We start from the raw sequence: 20,428 nt of genomic DNA on the forward strand, positions 1-20,428 counted from the left end.
TAAGTGGAATAGAAGTTGTGAAAGTGGGCATAATTTTCTTGTTCCTATTTTTAAAGGGAATGCTTTCAGTTTTTCTCCATTTAGAATGATGTTGGCCTCGGGTTTGTCATATGGCCTTTACAATGTTGAGGTATGTTCCTGCTATTCCTAGTTTTTCCAGTGTTGTAAACATGAATTGATGCATATTTGGTCAAATGCTTTTTCTGCATCTATTGAGATGATGTGTTCTTGTCTTTGAGTCTATTTATGTGATGTACTACATTTAATGATTTCTGTATGTTGAAACAACCTTGCATCCCTGAGATGAACCCCATTTGATCATGCACTATTTTTTAATATGTGATTTGCCAGTATTTTATTAAGAATTTTTGCACCTATATTCATCAGGGATATTGATCTGAAGTTTTCTTTTATTGATATGTCTTTGAATGAGTTTGGAAGAATTCCCTCATTTTCTATCTCATGGACTAATTTGAGGACGATTGGTGCTAGTTCTTCTTTAAAGGCCTGGTAGAACTTAGCTGGGAATTCAATCAGTCCTGTACTTTTCTGTGTTGGTAGACTTTTGATGGTTTCTTCGGTTTCATTTCTAGAAATTGATCTGCTTAAATTTTAATATCCTCCTGGTTCAATTTAGGTAGGTCATATATAGAGATAGATAGATAGGTAGATCTATCTATCTATATATGCATGAATTTGTCAATATCATCAAGATTTTCTAGCTTATTGGAGTTTAATTTTTCAAAATAGTTTCCAATTGTCCTCTGTATTTCTGTAGTGTCTGGGAATATTTCCATTTTCATCATGGAATTTAACAGTTTGAGTTTTTCTCTTTTTTTAGCTTGGCTAAGGGTTTACCAATTTTGTATACAAGTTTTCTTTCATTGCCTTTTAGGTTTTTTTTAATCTCAATTTCATTGGATTCAGGTCTGATTTTACTTTCTTGTTCTATTGATTTTGCTTTCTAGTCTTTGTTTTGTTTAAACCTGTGATTGAACCCAGGGGTGTTCAACCACTGAGCCACATCCCAGCTCTTTTTGTATTTTTATTTAGAGACAGGGTCTCATTAAGTTGCTTAGGGCCTCACTTGAGTTGCTGAAGCTGGCTTTGATCCTATCCTCCTGCCTTAGCCGTTTGAGCCACTAGGATTTACAGGTGTGCCCCACCGTGCCTGGCCTTTCTATTCTTTTAATGAATGAGCTCAGTGATATGAACTTTCCTCTTCAAATCACCTTATAGTGTCCCAGAGGTTTTGATATGTTGTATCATTATTCTCATTTTTATTTCTTCCCTGATTTCTTCAAATTTGTCTTTGATATGTATTTAAACTTTTAAGAATTAATTTTGACACATCTCAGCCTTTTCATCTACCTATCTAAAAATGGGCATACAGGAACATAAAATTTTCACTTTCCTTGCATCAGATATTTTTTTTATTTTATAGAATTTTCCAAAAGCTATTATTTTCATTCTGTGCTTTAGTTTAGAGTCAGTTTTAGATACTTTAGATATCTCCCCCATCCTATTGTGAGTAAACATCCACAAATCAGAGAGCACATTCGGCCTTTGTTTTTTGGGGATTGGATTATTTTTCTTAGCATGACAGTCTCCAGTTCCATCATTTTCTGGCAAGTGCCATAATTTCATTCTTCTTTATGGCTGAGTAATATTCCATCATGTATATGTAACATATTTTCTTTATACATTCAGTTGTTGAAGGGAACCTAGGTTGGTTTCATAGCTTAGCTATTGTGAATTGAGCTTATATAAACATTGATGTGTCTGTGTCCCTGTAGTATGCTGATTTTAAGTCCTTCGGGTATATGCTGAGGAGTGGGATAGCTGGGTCAAATGATGGTTCCATTCCAAGTTTTCTGAGGAATCTCGATACTGGTTTCCAAATTGGTTGCACCAATTTTCAGTCCCACCAGCAATATATGAGTGTGCCTTTTCCCCCACATCCTTGCCAACATGAAATAGAATTCTTGAATGCACATCATCCCTCCACACCTCTCCACCAAAGCCAAATTCCTCCGCCTAGACACTACCATCCATTTGCCACTCAGCCATGTCTGACAATTCTCTCTTTCTGAATTGTGCAGCCAGTCCACAGCACTCCCTACTGCTCTACTTTCAAAACACATCCAAAACCTGCCCACTGCTTACCAGTTCCTCCACAATCCCACCTTATATCCCAAGCCCCTTATACTGCTCTCTTTACTGCAACTATAACTCTCTTTGGATCTCCTTCAGCAAAGTACTGCTTATGTATTTATCTTGTCCAAACTCTCCAGGAACTCCCTGTCACCTTTAGATTACAACCTACACGCTTACCATGGCCTCTGAGACCCTCACAATTTGGTCTCTGGCTGTGTTGTTAACATGATCTCCTATCACTTTCCCTTTTCCTCTTTTCCTCTTTTTACAGCCATCCTGGACTGCTTGAAACTCTTGGAACACACCCCCCTACAAGCCTAATCCATCTTGAAGTCTTTGCACCTGCCAGTCCCTCCACATGAAACCCATTTTCCCTATCTTTGTGTTTTTTCCCCTTTATTTTGTTCAATTGGTTACTCAACGTTTTAACTCCTCAAAAATTTTTCCTTGACCACTTTCTTTAAAATATCAGCCTGCATTATTACCCTTTGCCCCTTATTCTGCTTTGTGTTTCTTCAAAACATTTATTACTACACAGCATTGCATTGATTCTTATGTTTACTGAGACCTGGACCTTTGTGTTGTTCACTGTTTATCCCCAGCAGCTAAAACTGTGCCAGGCATTTAGTAAGTTAGCACTTCACAGGTATTGAACAGAGTGAACCAAAACTGAGGCACAGGGACTAAAGAAGAAATCGTTGAATACATGAAGTACAAATAATTCTGCCCAGTTAAAACTTAAGTTTATGTCATTGAAAATGGAAGAGAAACCTTAAAGAAAAATCGCACACAATTAAATGGTATACTTTGGTAAAAGAGAAGAAAATGTTAAAGTTGACTTGGGATTTAGCCAGGGCACTGAAAAGGAGTCCATCATTTAAGATCAGCTACTTATTTGGGGTGGGGAGAGGGAGTGGGAAGCTGCGTTTTAGTTGTATTGATTTTATAATGACCAATATTTTTAGAATTTTTTACATTCAGTAGGAAAGAGCAATGACTGCACTAAGAAACGGAGCATCAAAGTAAATGCTCTTCATCAGGAGCAGTTAAAACCCTGTTTTTATTAAGGTTTATTGCTGACTGCTTTGTGATTTCTAGACCAGTGCTGCATAGTATGGTAGGTACTTGCCACAGTGGCTATATAGCACTTGAAATAAAGCTCATCAGATCTAAGTGTAAAACATACTATGTATCACAAAATTGTCAAAAAAATGAATGTTTTGCTAGTATTTTTTGTACAGTTACATGCTTAAATGGTAATCCTTGAACATATTGGGTTAAATATCATGACTAAAGTAATTCTACCTTCTTTTTTAACTTTTTTTTCATGTGACTACTAAAAATTTAAAATTGCACACATAGCTCACATTTGTGGCTCTCAATGATATTTTCATTAGATAATTCCAATCTAAACTATCCAGATCCTGAAACTGTGGGGTTGGTTTGGACTTAGAGCTGAGTACTCATTCTGCTGTTCCTTCTCTTTGTGTTGGCAATGAAAATATCCTTGCTCTTTAGAAATAGTATTTGCGCATATAAGAAAAACAGTTCCTCGGTTTTTAGACACCTTTTCTTAAGTGCTTAGTTTTTAAACAAGAAAAAGTACTCTCTTTCTTTTCCTCTCCCTCTACCAGAGATTAAATCCAGACCTTGGGTATGCTGGTAAGCACTTTCTCACTGAGCTGCATCCCCAGCCCAGCAGCATTACCTTTTTTGGAAGTATAAAAGGAAGCAGAATTTGACATAAGGGACCTGGAATAGTCATCTCTTCCCAATAGTCAGAGGTCTTGGTCAATACCCTGAGGAACAGAAGCTGAGCAAGAAGATTTTTAATCTTCTGTGCCTAGAATTGGGAGAGCAAAAAAACTATGTAGGGTTTCACTTGAGCTCTAAGAAGAGATGACTGGAGGAAGGGAAAGGGAAGTCAAAGGCAATAGAGGCAAAAAAGGTAGAAGGAGATCACTTGCGGCTGGGGGATGAAAAGCCAATAGCTGACAAGACTTAATTTCACTCTCAGAAAATGTGAAGTGACAACCTCAAAAATGGAAAGTTATACTCCATGTATGTATGATATGTTAAAATACATTATACTGTAAAAAGAACTAAATAGAACTAAAAAGAACAAATAAAAAACTAAAAATAAAAAAAGAAAATGTGGAGTGGAATTGGTCTACCAAAACCTATCCCAAATCCATTATTCTTCCTCATTTCTACTTCAGTTCCTTGCTCAAAGTTAATTTGTAGTATTTTCCTTAGTAAATGTGAAAGTGTGTCCTTAATTTATCTTCAGTGAAAAAAAAATGTCATTATTTCAGCTACGTTATATCCTCTTTCACTAGACTTAACGTGGTTTGTATTCTTCCTCCTGAATCTTTTTTTCTTTGAAGATGCTAAACAGCTTTCTGAATCAATCTGAAAGTATTTCATTATTAATTTTTAATTTTCCATGCCAAAGCCTCCTCCCTTTTTAGAATTGTTCAGTTCTTAAATTGGTACATTTAAGAGATGGAACTTCAAAATCTATATAACCAGCTTTAAAATACAGGCAGTCAGCTAATGAGGATCGAACATGTGGCTTTTCTGTGATGCAGGACATGCCTTCCCAGGTGCTGGTGCCCATGAGCACACTCAAGAAATACATTAGAGCAGTAATAATAATCAATCAGCTTAATTCATTCCTACATTATATAAGATACTAAAAAGAAATTATTTTACATGCAAGGTTTCAATCAATCTATAATTGTGAAGCTTAGACTGAGTCTCTGAGAAAAATGTTAAGAATAACCTGACACAAGGGCTGGGGTTGTGGCTCAGTGGTAGAGTGCTTGCCTAGCACGTGTGAGGCACTGGGTTCAATTCTCAGCATTATATGTAAATGAATAAATAAATAACAGTCCATTGACAACTAAACAACTACTAAAAAAGAGAATTACTTGACACAGTAGCTTTTTTCCACCTAAATTTTATTCATTCATATCTTCTTCACTATTTTAGTTTAAATATTGAACAATGGTACATAAATTTTTATTTTTTGCTTTAGGAGAATTATTAGAGCTGTGAAATCTTATTTCTAAATCTTAGATTTGTTAGTTGCTTTCCTCTAAGTATTAGTATACTTGAAATTAACATTAGAAAAATGTTAAAAATTAAGAAACTATGGTATTACATGCTAAAAAATGAATTAGGAATATTTTTAAGCTTTAACATTTTATTTGCATTGCAGTGTATCAATATTGTCTCAAGGAAGTAAGAAGTTTAACAAATAACACATCTTTTGTCAGTAATGAGAATTTTAATTTATTTATCTTTTATTCAAACTAGAATTGATGAAAATCAAGCAATAATTATGAAAGTCATGCATATATATTCCTGTGGCATATCGTCTATGTATAAAGCATTAGTTGTGCTTTAAATTTAGCCCCATAACAATGGAACACCTTTGATAATACAGTAGTATGGTGATTCTGGTAAGTATAATTAGTCCCCAGAGTACCTCATTTCCCACTAACAAATTTCAGTCTCACTTTAGAGGTCTTTGTGACAAGCTCCAGGCTTTTTAAGCAATTTTAGTCTTGGTCCATCACCCCATATTTCTTAGTCTTTTTGTCTTTGTTTTTGTTTTTAAATCCCTGTGTTGAGGCTGGGCACCTGCCTGTAATCCCAGCAGTTCAGAAGGCTGAGGTTGGAAGATCACAAGTTCAAAGCCAGCCTTAGCAACTTAACAAGGCTCTGTCTCAAAATTTAAAAAAAGGCAGGCAAGGGGTATGCTTGGGGATGTGGCCCAGGGGTTAAGTGTCCCTGGGTTCAATCCCTGATGCAGGAAGGAAGGAAGGAGGGAGGAAGCAAGGAATGAAGGAAGGAACAAAGGAATGAACGAAGTCAGTCCCTAAGGGCTGAAATCTAGGGTAGGAATTGCTTCTAATCTTCTTTTCATGCATTTATCTGTTTATTCAAAATTGAGTGCTTCTTGGTATGCTAGGCACTATGTCAGACCAGTCAGTACTGTGGGGTCAGAGTGGTCTTTGCCTTCTTGGTGCTCAAGGTCTAGAAAGGAAAACAGCTGTTAAATTTCAACTGTGGTATATGAACATGTGTAATGTGAAGACCTGACCTAGCATGAGAATTGGGGGAAGGCTTCTCTGAATGCAGGATTATTTATCTGAGGCCTAAAAGGAAAAAAATCAGGACAAGAGGAGAGGAGAAGCACATTTTGAACAGAAGAGACAGTGTATGTGAAGGCCCTCAGGCAGCCCAGGCAACACCTTTGTTCTGCAGAGTAGAGAGCTGGGTGGTGGGAAGGCAGGCAGGGTCAGATGGTCTGGGGCTTTGTTTGCCTTTTTAGAGATTTCGGACTCCAAAGAGCAATGAAGAACAGTCAAGAGGTTTTAAGCAGGAGTGTGAAATATTCAAATACTGTCCTTTCAAAACTACAGTTTGGAGAACAGGTTAGAGAAGGACAAAATTGGAGTCATTAGTGAATGTTGCTTCCCACTTGATAACCTTTCTGTGTTCAGATTTATATATTCCAGACAACTATTTAGTATATGTACTCAGTATTCATTTCCCAGAGGTTACATTTCTAGGTCTTAGAATCTGTTGACTTTTGCCAACAGGATTTTTTTTTCCTCTTTCTCTCTGTGTCTCTGTGTGTGTGTGTCTCCCCCACCCCACGCACACACATATCCATTTCTTTTTCCTAAATAACATTTCTTTTTAATTATCTAGAATTTTTTCTGTTGCTTCTGTTAATTGTGGGAAAGGAGAGAAGTAAAATAGAGCAGTGCAATCTAATTGGATGTTTTAGGTCCACATGATTCACTTAGTCTTTAGTAAGCATTTATTGATCATTTACTCAGTGTCAGGCTCCTACTTATGTATTTGGGATGCAAGGCGTGAAGATAAGTTTTCTGTACTCAAAAGGTTATAATTTAGTGGATTTCAATATTTATATACCAACATTAAGTTTAATAGCTTTTAAAATTATTTTCAATTTTTCTTCTTACTTATCTGAAATTTTGATTATATTCATCCTTCAAGAACAGAAATCCTGAAATAAATTTAGTAAGTTTTCTATGTTGGAATCTCTGAGTGCTCTCAGTCAGTTGAAGAAAAATTTCTTGAAGCCCTTTCGCTCACTCAAAAATTAACAACAAACTTAAAAAGCTTTAAAACAAATTGGCTATTATATAGGGCATCAGTTTTGGTTAACACAGATCTTGCTGCTTAGTTTCCTGGCCAGGAGTTTTGGCTCTACCACACAGTCCCAGCTATTGCCAACCAGTATCACCACCAGAGGCCTAAAAGCAATAGGTCTATCTGGTCATGGACTGGAACCTCTAAAAATGAGAGGCAAAATAAACTTTTTGTTTTTATAAGTTAATTATCTAAAGTAGTTTGTTCCAGTGACGGAAGGCTAACACACTTGATTTTATAGGTTTGTAACTGGAAACATTTGTCTCAGCTCACTCATTATCTGATTTAAATGATATTTAGATTTTAGACTTTAGGGTTTATGCTGGAATAAGGTTAAGTCTTCTGGAGATAATAACATGTAATAACCATATTTTGCATATGAGAAGGACATGAATATATCGGACCAGATTGAATGTCTATGTCCCCCACCAATCCAAATGTTCAAACCTAACCCCCTATTTAATGGTGATTAGGAAGAAGAGCCTTTGATAGTTGACTAGGTCATGAAGGGGAACCTTACAAAGAGAACTAAAAGTGTTCCCCTGGCCCTTTTATCACATGAAGATACAATAATAGGGCAGCTATATATGAACCAGGGAGTAGGAACCCACCAGATACCAAATCTGTGGGCATCTTGAACTTGGACTTCGTAGCCTCCTAGAACTGTGTGACATACATATTTGTTGTTTAAGCCACCCAGACTATAGTAATCTATTTTAGTTTAAACCTAAAACTATAAATGTCAGCTCAAAGGAATATTGAACAAACTAAAATCTTGTATGCAAAAATGATCCTATTTAAGGACACACCCCCAGTGATGTCCCACTGGGCCCCACCTCCCAAAGGGACTACCATCTCTCAAGAATACCAAGCTAAGACCAATCCTTTAACACATTGGCCTTTGGGGGATGTTCAGTATCCAAACTATGTAGCACCACGGAAGTTTGTGTTTCCAAAATACAATGATGGGACAGGAGCAGGATAGATATTCTGTTCCAAGAGGGATAAATAGGAAAGAAAGGAGTAATGAATCCCAAATAAGTCCAAACTACAAGGCTGACTTCATGAGATCTTAAGGCTTGAAAATAATCTTTTGGCTTAATACTCTGCCTTCAAGGCTCACTGGAGGGGAAGTCCTACCTTCTTGTCACAATGGGCTGGAATCCTGCCTTTTGAACCCACTAGATTTGGCACTTCTGCCCCTGTAACTGCCAAACAGCAGTTAAGTCCCCAAGGCTTCAGGTGATCCCACCCTCATGTCCTTAGATAGTTTCTCCCCCACAGCTTTGGTGGAAATTGTCTGGTCTGTTGAAAATGAGGCAGTGATCCCTTCTTTTGAAACCAAGGATGCAGCCCTGCTGATCTCTGAATCGCCTTCAGGATCTGTCATCATCTTTATTTTTTTCCCAAAGAGTAGTGTCTGCTGAGGTAACTCATCAGGCCCATGATTCACACCTACACTAATCTCTTTATTAAACAGTTGCTCTTCTAAATACACCCTTATTTTTGTGATGTGGATAAGCTGAGAGTTTTCCAAATCTTTACATGCTAATTTCTTTTTTTTGGAACCAGTAATTGAACTCAGGGGTGCTTAACCACTGAGCCACATTCCCAGCCCTCAATTTTTTACTTTAAGACAGAGTCTTGGGGCTGGGGTTGTGGCTCAGTGGTAGAGTGCTCACCTAGCACGTGTGAGGCACTGGGTTCAATCCTCAGCACCACAAAAAAATAAATAAAATAAAGGTATTGTGTCCAACTACAACTAAAAAAATATTTTAAAAAATAAAAGACAGAGCCTTGCTAAGTTGCTTAGGGTGTCACTAAATTACTCAGGCTAATTGGGAAATTGCAATCCTCCTACCTCAGCCTCCTAAGTCACCAGGATTACATGGTGCCCAGTCATTCCTTTCCCCTTGCATTTTTCCATAAAGGAGCCAACCAAGACCTTCAGAACTTTGCTTAGAAATTGCTTCAGCTAAATATCCAATTTCTTCACTTTAAGTTATAAGACTCTAGTACACGAGCACAATTTAGCCAACTTCTTTCCCTCTTTATAACAAGGATTCTCTTTCCTTAGTTTTCAATACCATGTTCTTTATTTCTGAGAATTTATCAGAATGGCCTTCACAATACATATTTCTACCAACAATTTTCTCAGGATTCTCAGGTGTTCTCTAGAAAGATTAAGGCTTTTTCTGTATTTACCCTCTTTACTTTTTGAGCCCTTACCAGAATCACTTTTAAAGATTTGCTCATACCAAAGTAGATTTTTTCCTAGCATGCAGCTAAAAACTGTTTCTCCTCTTATTACCAAGTTCTAAGCCTTTTCCACATTTTCAGTGTTAGAGTAGCACCCTTATCTCTTGTTATAAATTTCCTATCTAAGCTTGGGCTGTAATAATAGTCTGGGTTGCTTTAAATATAAATTTGTTTCTCATAGTTCTGGAAGCTGGAAAGACAAAGTTCATGAGACTAACAGATTTAGTGTCTGGGGAAGGATCACTTCTTGGTTCCTTGACAGCCATCTTCTCAGTGTGTTCTCATATGGTATGTGAAGGACTGCAGGAATCCTCTGGGGCTCTTTCTAAGGGCACTAAGCCCACTCTGGAAGGCTCTGCCCTCATGATTGAAAAATCTACCACACCCTACTTCCTGATGCCATCATGTTAGGTTTTAGGGTTTCAACATATGAGTTTGGGGGGTGGGAGACACAAATAGTCTATAACACTTGGGATCTCAACTAGTCTTTTGATTTAAATACTGTTTATGCCAATGACTTGCAAATTAAATCTCTAGGCATGACCTCTTCCCTCAAGTCAAATTTACTTGGATGACAAATTGGCATCTCAAACTTAGCATGTCTGACTCAGAAATATTGATTTTCACCCCCACCCACTCTCCCAGCATCTTAAGTTATTGGCACTGTTTGTTGTTCAAAATAAAACTTAAAGAGTAATGTCTTATTTCTCTTTCCTTTGTTTTACATGTAACTTCTCAATCCTCTTTATTCTACCTCCAAATATACCCCAGTTCTATCTTCTTCCTTCTTCTCTAGTAAACTCTATAGTCCAAGCCACTGTTACAGTGGCCTTCCTCCCCTTTCTCCCCAGTTTCACTTTTATGTTAGTCAGGTCATGCTGTTTACCCTGCTGATGATCCTCAGGGCACCTACTTGGTCAGGCTCTTAGTCCTCCATTATTCCACTTGAACTGCACTTCACAGACATGCTCCCCTCTTCATGCCCAGCTCACTGCCTACTTGGGGTCTTTGTCCTAGCTGAACTGTTTGCCTAAAACACTCATTCCCAAGGTTTTCTCCTGTCTGCTTCTGCAGGGACACCTAGTTTCAATGTGACTTCTTCCAAAAGGTTTTTCTTTACTATCAACCCAATATTATCTCCAGTTATTTCCTATCATAGTTGGCAGCTCAGTGATAGCGTGCTCGCCTAGCATGCACAAGGCATTGGGTCCGATCCTCAGTACCATGTAAAAATAAAATAAAGATATTTGGCCCACCTAAAATTAAAAAATAAAAAAGTCATATTTATAATTTTTTCATATCATTTATCATATTTATTTTGGGTTATCTGTTGTTTGTTTTACCTGGCTCTGTATCTCACTCAGCACTTATGATATTTTCTGGAATATAGTAGTAATCTAATATTATTAAATAAAAACACAAATCTCACTTCACTTTTATATTAACCAATTGTAGTAACATTGCTGCCCAACAACACTGTGGTAGTGTCTTCATGTAAGCTGACCCCTGAGATCATAGCTTAGCATCATACCTACATCATTACATAAGATAAATAAAAAAGAATGAAAAATAAAATCTACCCCATAAGTAAATAACACACTTTTTAGATTGACTTCTAGTTCTAGAACATTGATTCTGAGAAATACAAAGAGGTAAAAATATTACAGCTGACGATCCCTCCAATTAAGTTTTATCAAGTCTGGAAAGATTAAATTTCTTATTATTATACAAATGAGTGTTTAAGTATAAAGAAAATTAATGTAACTAACAAAATAATAAGATAGTTGATAAACTGTGTAATCAAATAGGAAGTATCTTTTTCTCACCTTATTTTTTTAACTCTAGTAAACTATACCCTGAAATATGTTAAACTAAACTATTAGCAAAAGTTATTTTCCATGTAAAAGTTATCTTCAGTTTGTGATGCCTTAAGGAATATGTAAAAAATAATAATTATGGTCTATCTGAAATTTTGATGTGTTCAGAGTAAAAACTACCATTTTACAGAAATTTTTTTTATGTGTGCTGGGGTCAAACCCAGGGCCTTGTGTGTGCTAGTCAAGCACTCTACCAATAAGCTACATCCCCAGCCTTTAAAGGAACTTTTAAATTTAAATTAGTCAATTAAATAGAAAATATTACTTTGTATTTTGGAAACACTTTGTATTTTGTAAAAGTAAACAAGTGAGCAATTGAAAATGAAATCACATTTCTCGCTATATTTGAAGGGAAAAAGATATTGCTTTTTCCAATGATTTATCACTTAAAATTTCAATGAGCTTCTGAAGAAATGGAAATAATTTTGCCAAATATAGCTTAGAAAATGAATTAAAAATATATAAAAGCATCTCACCTTCCATTCCTCTCAAGTACAAAAGCAGATTATTATTAAATCTTCACATTTTTAATGATTATCTCATGTTTATTTCTGGCCCCAAAATAGTCATTCAGGTTAGTATTGTGATTCTTCTTGTTTCTCCCTGGAGAAATCCTTCCTGAATCTCTAGTCATGCTTGTGTAATGCTTTCAGTGGTCAGATTTTAAATGTCTGGGAAGAATTTACAGCAATAATAGCCTTTCTAGGTTCTTCAGTAACCATCATCTTTTAAACTGAATTCTGGTTTGCATGTTTTAGCCTTTAATATTTTGCATAGGTAAGTCCGCCAGCCCCACAATCAATCATACAGTTTAAGAAACTGTAGATAATTTAGAATGTGTCTTAAAATTCTTTTTGTCTAACTTCTCTCTCAGAACTGTTTTCAGCTTATTTTTTTCTTGAACATATTATAATTAATGTTCTGTGTTTTACTCTCCCTTTTTATCCCTCTTTCTTTTGCTTAGTTGATTTCTGAATGTTTCCCTTTATTCCTGTGATCTTTTCTTCATAGCGGCATTCTCTGGGTGAAGCTTTGCATAAATCTATCAACAATGTAAGTGAGCGGCACTTACAATTTATACACAAGGGCATGTTGCACTTTTGATTTTGCATAAATGACATCACTGCTTTAAAGCTTTAACTTAAATAAAAATTTGGAATTCAATAGAATATGCTTTGTTATATGGATACTAATTGCTTTTAACTTTCAGCCACTCATTTATGTATGTACATACATCTACCACATTGTATTAAAAACACAATTTAGTAATAAAGTCAAACAAGATCTTAGCTCTCAAACATAAAATTCATTCTTTAATGTTAACATTGAAAGATATAGCAATATTTTTAAACTATTAAGTAGTTGATTATCATAAATATGGAAATGAATATAAATATTTATTTATTTTTGTTAATCTTTTTTTAAAAAAAAGTGGTGTTAGTGCACTTTTTATTTAAAAGGATCAGGAAGTTATGAAGGCTCATGAGGTTTAGAACGTAGTTTACATAATATTATAATTACTAACAGAAATACATTTTCACACACTGAAACCTTTAGTTCACCAAAAAAAAAACAAAAAAGTTTTATTTTCATACCAAACCCACATTTAACTTGTCCTTTAAAATAACAGAGTTATCTTTGAATACTTTTCTTGATATCCTAGAGCAGGGGGCTTAGTATACTTTTCTGTAGAAGACCAAATGGTAAATACTTGTGGCTCTGTGGGTTGCTACTTGACTGCAGTTGTAGCATGAAACACTCACAGATTATGTATCAACCTGTTGATATGACTGTGTTCCAGTACAACTTAATTTATGAAACAGGCTCTAGTTTACCAATCCTTTCCTGGAGAGATCAAAGCTTCAAGTCTAGAGATGTCCTGTGAAGTCTAATCTTCAAATCTAGAGAATAACCTACCTTCTCTGCACGCTATGTCTATCCAGCCTCCCGTGTAAAAGTTAAGCACCTGGCAAAAGGTTTTTTTCTACATATGTCATCTTTTTAAACAAGTGGTTATTGATACATCTCTTCTTTATAGATGCTTTCTAAATAGTTTTAGTTCTGAATGAGAATGTGATTGGTAACACATTCTACAAGTATCTCTAGGAAATTATGAAGCATTATTGTGGTTCTTAATTGATAAATTCAGTTTACAAGTCTTTAAAAAAACAAAAATTATAAATTTTTTGAGCCAAATTTTTTTTCAGAATGATTATTTTGCAAACTTATTTTTCTTAAGTAGATTCTTCAGTAATAGCAAATTAGGTGTAAAAGGAATTGAAGTATTTAAGCACCTTTAAGTGTTACACATGAGCATTTACATAAGTCATTGATGTATTAATATTCTTTTGTGTATTACCATATCCTCTACTAAGCCTAGGTTGGCAATTGCTGTGTTAATGTATATATTTGAAAGCATCTAACTAAATATTAATGCCTAAATTAATAAGGACAATTTTATCCTAGTTATTTTACTAAAGGGAGGTACTTAACTTTTTTTAAGATGGGGATTTCCATTTAATCCCATAACAAACTCGAAAGTTCATTTAGCTAGAAAGAAAGAAAAGGGGAGAGGCAAGGAACAGTAATTGCCATAAGAAATGTGTATAGTCATTCAAAATAATGGGTAAGGGGTAGCCAGGCATGGTGGCCCATTTCTATAAATTCAAGCCAGCTTGGGTAACATAAACGTTGTCTCCAAAATAACAATTAAGCAAAATGGGGCATATCTACTTACCATGTGTACCCTATGAATGTTATTGTAAGGAAGAGGAAAAACTACAAGCATAAATTCATTGGCCTTCCTAAAGGAAAATCACCAAATATCATTAAATAATCCTTGATCATACTAATTTTGAGGAAGCTACACAGAATTGGCTCTGTGAGAAGCACTCTATTTACACCTGCAGGCCAGGACACCTTCATGACTTCACATCTGAAGTCATATTTACTTCTCTGATACAGATGGACGATCAGCAGCTCTAGAGGTATCTGTTTCCTCTGCTTTGGACAATAAATGCTGATCTTGTTGAAGTATGCCCCATGACCACCAAGAAACTTCTATGTAGAAGACAGAGCCGATATTTTGTCAGATTGTGGTAGATACAGTCTCTACATTTAGTGAAATCATCTATTAGTTTACACATGATACAGCAAAAGAAACCAGACAGTTTTATCAAGGCAGACACCAGAAGTTAAAATCTACAGAGATACATAATAAGTGTTATAACTCGTTTCCTCTTGGGATTGGGACAAGGAATGGGAATGAAGAGACTTTACTTCTTATTTTATATACTTCCATATTTTTTAGTTTTTCCCACAATAAATGCTTTTTACTTTTGTAATTAGGAATAAAAATATGCTGCACTGCCTGGCCCCAATTGCAGATTAAATCATAATCTCAAGGGGTCAGAGTCTAGCAACTGTGTTTATTAAAACCTGATACTCCAGGTTTGAGAACACAGAATACAGATATTACCTTAAGACATACTTTATTTTTTAGAATAAATTGTATACTTTTTGTATTCTTTGATTTCTGCTGTAAGACTGATTTGTAGGGGGCCACCAACATTGCATCAAAAAACAAACATTGTAGTGTACAATGAATCAAAATGTATTCTGCTGTCATATATACCTAATAGTTAATTTTAAAAAACCAAAGGTTGTAGATTAAATGTACAAAATTAATAACAACGTCCCATGTTAACATTCTACATATCCAGTACTTCAGATTTGATGTTTCAGTTTTATTTTGAGGGCGTTCTACAAGTACCGTACTAAGATACAGAACCCTTGTGAGTTAACCCTTGTCTCTCTCTTTTTAAAAAAAGTATCCATATATTTTAAATTCTAATTATTTTATTGTAACAATTTTACAGAATTCTGTCTTCTGTGCTATATTTTCAAAGAGACAGCAACACTTGATTTTAAGAAAGATAATAGTATTTAAGTGGTAGAAGTCAGAAGGGGGCAGTTACTGTCAGTGTACTTTTAAATGTGAAAAATATCTGATATTTATTAATCAGTAGAAAATATTACATAATTTATATATAAATTGCTGTGGTAAGAGTTTAAAAAATAAGAGCTAATTCTTTTCTGAAATAAAGATTATCTTTTATTTATTTAAAATGGATAAGAATATTAAAATTTTGAAGCTGTAACAAATGTGTAGAAATGTTCTACCTAATTTGAATATATTATACAATTCAAAGCATCTACTATTTCTTATTAATTAACAAATGCCTTTCTATGTATTGTATAATTCTACAATGAAAGTACTAATCTAGATTATTGCCCAAATCTTTTGATAGAAAGTTAAATCTTTGTTCTTGGTTGTTTTGAATTAATGAAGTTTTATATTAATATGTACTTCCATAAAATGTATTAAACCCAGATGCTTAAATTATAGCTATAAAATATTAGATCATTTTACATTGCTTTGCTCATTGTCTTTTAAAATGCCATGTAATTTTTATGCTGAATAAAGGCTGATTTATGTATTGTGATTCTACTAATTTATTTATTAAAGATAAATGAGTTTTGATGTTGCATTGCATGATTTATGCTTTCTGCATATCATTCACATTACTGTTGTGAGCATGAATTAAAATATTTTAGATTGCCTTATTATTTTGGTATGCTTTTCAAAATTAAGAATACAAAAATAAGTATATTTAAATATTAAACTGCATGATAATGTCTTCTGCATATAGCTTATATTATTTTCTTGAGTATAGATTTAAAGACTAATTATACATCCTAAGTTGGAAATTATTATTTTGGAGTTCTTTCAAGGTAAAGTATATTATAATACAGTAAAATATTTAAGCATATTTTAACGGGAGAAGTTTAAAACTGGTTAGATTTTAAATGCATGGCTATTATATGTTACTGTGATATTTCATTCATTCATTTTAATGTCATATTTCTTCAAAAGTTTTTTCTTAAATATTGTAGTCAGATTAACACAATTTGACACTATTGTAGTCAAAGTGACACAATGGAAGATTATTGACTCAGTGAACTTTAAAAGTAGATATTGCAGAAAACAAAATATGTACATGCTGTGAAATGGTTGACTTCCTAACTGACCTAAGTGCACACTCAATTAGAGTTTAGGATTCAGATTCATTGCCTGCCCAAGTGGTGCTTGTATGCAAAAAAGAAAATTATGCCCATTCTTTTGGGGTGGACACTATCTGTACCAGGTCAGACACTTGGAGAGCAGAATGCTAGGTCTATTTTAGTCCCCACTTAGTCACAGGCTGATAAATATCTTTGAGAATATCAACCATAATCTCACATAAAATGAACACTTTTCCCACCTTTCCCACATATACTCTAACCAGTTCTTACTAGAGATAACTAGGCATCACCATGGGTTGCGCACCTGGAAATGAGTAATGTTGAACTTGGGAAGAGAATGGATAGAGTTGCTTTTTCTACTTCAAGAACCAGCTGGCTGGGAAGAGAATTGCTCTATTATTCACACATCAGCATTCAAAAACATTTTTGTTGCCTCTTCTCTTTTTATTGTATTTTATATAATTCTATAATTTTTATATGATCATTATATTTTATTTTCTCTAGGATGTCCGTAATATTTTTTTCATCCTGATTATCCTTGCATAAAATGGCGAGAAGTCACATGGAATAATTCTTACTCTATAAGTATGGCCTTATATGCAGCTGTGCATTCTCATGTTATTTCCACATTTGTAGGACTCGTTTCAGACTCTAAACCATGGGTTCTGGTGCCATTGAGAGGAATGGGGAGTTGCATTGCCTAGATTCACAGCCTTGCAATTCCCTCTTGGCTCTAAACATAAAATAACCTCTGAAATCTTATATTTGCGTAGAAATTAATGAGTAGAATTCCTAAACTTTGAACAGATACAGTCACTTCTTTGGAAATAAAATTATAACATTGAATATCTATGCCAGTTGTATCATTTCTCACCAGTGCTTGACTGTTTCCATAAAAGCATATGCTAACTTTTACAATTAATCCTGATTTATAATTTTATCCAAAACCCTTCCTAATGATCCACCTAAGCTCACTGCAGTCTATGACTGTTTCCTGCTGATTTAAAGGAAGATAGCCACTTGACTTTGGCATTTCCAGTTCCAGTAGGTTTTCTTTCCTCCTTTCTTGCTTTGCATTTCTGGTGAGACCCGACCCTTTCTCTGCCTTTCCTTGTAAGACATGTGAGGCAACTTACATCTGCCATGTGGCAGTGAAAGGAAGGTCTTTCCCATTATACAAACTCACTTTAAAGTTTCCTCTTTCCTTGGCTTTCTTGGCCATGGAAACAGTTTTACTATACATAAACACATAGGATGTCTTAAGATATTTATGGAACTTATGGTTTTTTATCTGGTTCCCCTAAATTCTTGTTCTCAGACTTTTAGAGTATGGTTGAGTTACATTGTTTCAAGTTTAGTAGTCTTATATGAGAATATAAATAGATCAAATTACATGGTTTCATCAAATGCATATATGAATATGTACAATATATACATATATGATTTTTATTCTTATAAAATATTTCATTTTAAGTATATTAAAACTTCCAAACAATGCTAACATATTAGGGCTGATGTTTGTTTTCAAAAGGAGTAACAAATCAGTTTTCCATAGTGAAACAAAAGCACCTGATGTTAATGTAAAAATATAATTCCAGGATTAAGAGATGTTTGTTTGTTATGATACTAGGGATTGAACTGCCCTGGCACTGGCACTGAGCTACATCCACAGCCTCCCCTGGCCCCTACTTTTTTTCTTTTTTTAAGACAGAGTCTTGCTAACTTGCTGAGGATGGTCTCAATTTATGATCCTCTTGCCTCAGCCTCCCCAAGGGACTGTGTGACTATGCCTGGCATGTTTGTGATTTTTTTAAAAAAGCTTAAAGGCTTGCAAATCATTTGAATTAAATCAAAATGCAAAAATTTCAAAAATGAAATTCAAAACAATGTTTAAACAATGATTCTAAATTATAAGCTGATAAATCTTTTAAGGAGTAGGTCTTTAATTCTCAAACAATTTTAGCTTACTTATTGAATTGTTCATGTCAGAAGCACCAGCCCTTTTTATTTTTTATTTTGAGATAGGGTCTCACTAAATTGCTTAGGGCATTGTTGAGTTGCTGAGGTTGGCTTAGAACTTGCAGTCCTCCTCCTCAGCCTCCAGAGCTGCTGGGATTACAGGCATGCACCACTGTGCCTGGCTTCAGGAGCTGTCCTAGATGACTCAGTTCTAACACAGTGGTGAGGTGTAGATGCAAACACATGACAGAGCTAGGATTTTAGCTCAGTCCATAAAGCTTAACTATTTTACTTTACTTCTTCACAAATAATTGCACTTAACTTTTCGTACTATCTCCTTGAAATGACCATGACCTTATAAATATGTTATTTCATATTACTAATTTTTATTATGTTGCAGCAGGGGTGTTCATTGAATTTCTAAATATAGGTTATCATGTTCCTTAGATAGTTTACAAACAAGACATCTACTGAAAATAGAATTTTAAATGAAGATAGCTTAGGATTAGATTTTACTATAAAGCATTTTAAACTTTTTCTTAAGAGAATTATTTTATAAAATGTTTTTGAAATGCTTTCATCAATGAAAGGAAATAAGATTAGCAATGTGTGAGATATGCCTTGTATTTATTCTTCATTGTATGCCATTCTGTGGTGTAGATTTCTTTGCTGAAACAGAATCTGGAAATTCAGCTTTCCCAGTCTCAAACTTCTTTGCAACAACTGCAAGCCCAGTTTACACAAGAACGACAAAGACTTACCCAAGAGCTTGAAGAATTAGAGGAACAACATCAGCAGAGGCATAAATCCTTAAAAGAAGCGCATGTTCTCGCATTTCAAACCATGGAAGAAGAAAAGGAAAAGGAACAAAGAGTAAGTTTAATATGACATATGTTCAAACGTAATTAACCTTCAAATTCTTAAGAATTTTTTTTGCCCCAAGGCATTATGTTTTATTTTTATTTAAATAAATTTTCCAATGGGGAGGAAGAGCATGAGAAGAAGATCACCATTAAACAGGGTCGAGAGGGGGGAGGGAAAGAAAGAGAGAAGGGAAATTGCATGGTAAAGGAAGGAGACTCTCATTGTTATACAAAATTACATATAAGAGGAAGTGAGGGGAAAGGGGGAAAAAACAAGAGAGAGATATGAATTACAGTAGATGGGGTAGAGAGAGAAGATGGGAGGGGAGGGAAGGGGAGGGGAGAGGGGGGATAGTAGAGGATAGGAAGGGCAGCAGAATACAACAGACACTAGTATGGCAGTATGTAAAAAAGTGGATGTGGAACTGATGTGAATCTGCAATATGTATACGGGGTAAAAATGGGAATTCATAATGTGCTTGAATCAAATGTATGAAATATGATATGTCAAGAGCTTTGTAATGTTTTGAACAACTACTAATAAAAAAAAGAAAAATAAATAAATAAGTTTTCCAGGATGTGACTTCCTATGATTATCAGAATGATTAAACATATACACTAATCAAACACTACACTAGACTAGATTGGGGCCAACATTTTATTTGTTTGTGATCATAATGCTAAAACTCATACACTCTCTAGTTTGTTATATATTGTGATTTTTTTAAAAAGCTAAAGAAGAAATAAATTCAATTAACCTTTTTAGCATGGTTCTCCTAAATATAACATTTCTAATCATTTAGTACTCTTCATATTTGTAATAGTCTTCCCTCAAATTTTTAATTTTTGTCTTATGTCTACAAAAAATAAGGGTATCCAAAGGATTTATGTTTTTTATCCTACCCAGTTTATCTTCACATTCCTTTTTTCCCCATGTACAAAAAATTCATAAACAGAGAAATTGGAAACATTTCAAAATATTATAATTTCCTTATTTTTATCCAAAGGTTCTATGAAAAGTAGTGTGACACCAAC

At 34.7% G+C, this 20,428-nt stretch overlaps 1 protein-coding gene across 14 annotated transcripts in view; it reads left to right on the top strand.

Annotated features, from left to right (window-relative positions):
* Fam184a (family with sequence similarity 184 member A) overlaps window positions 1-20,428 on the top strand; it is a 125,956-nt gene that overhangs the window by 75,310 nt on the left and 30,218 nt on the right. For 10 of the 14 annotated variants that reach the window (XR_002485182.3, XM_078019321.1, XM_078019322.1 and 7 more), the window contains exons 10-11: window positions 12,498-12,539; window positions 19,191-19,403. Coding sequence is in view for 13 of the 14 variants with exons in the window: in XM_078019321.1 (XP_077875447.1) it covers window positions 12,498-12,539; window positions 19,191-19,403 (255 nt within the window). In the remaining variant the exon portion in view is untranslated. The remainder of the gene's footprint in view (window positions 1-12,497; window positions 12,540-19,190; window positions 19,404-20,428) is intronic. The other 4 variants (XM_021733789.3, XM_005336094.4, XM_021733792.3 and 1 more) reach the window with 1 other exon arrangement.

This window comes from Ictidomys tridecemlineatus, chromosome 8 (assembly GCF_052094955.1).
Source record: "Ictidomys tridecemlineatus isolate mIctTri1 chromosome 8, mIctTri1.hap1, whole genome shotgun sequence".
NCBI classification, from domain to species: Eukaryota; Metazoa; Chordata; class Mammalia; order Rodentia; family Sciuridae; genus Ictidomys; species Ictidomys tridecemlineatus.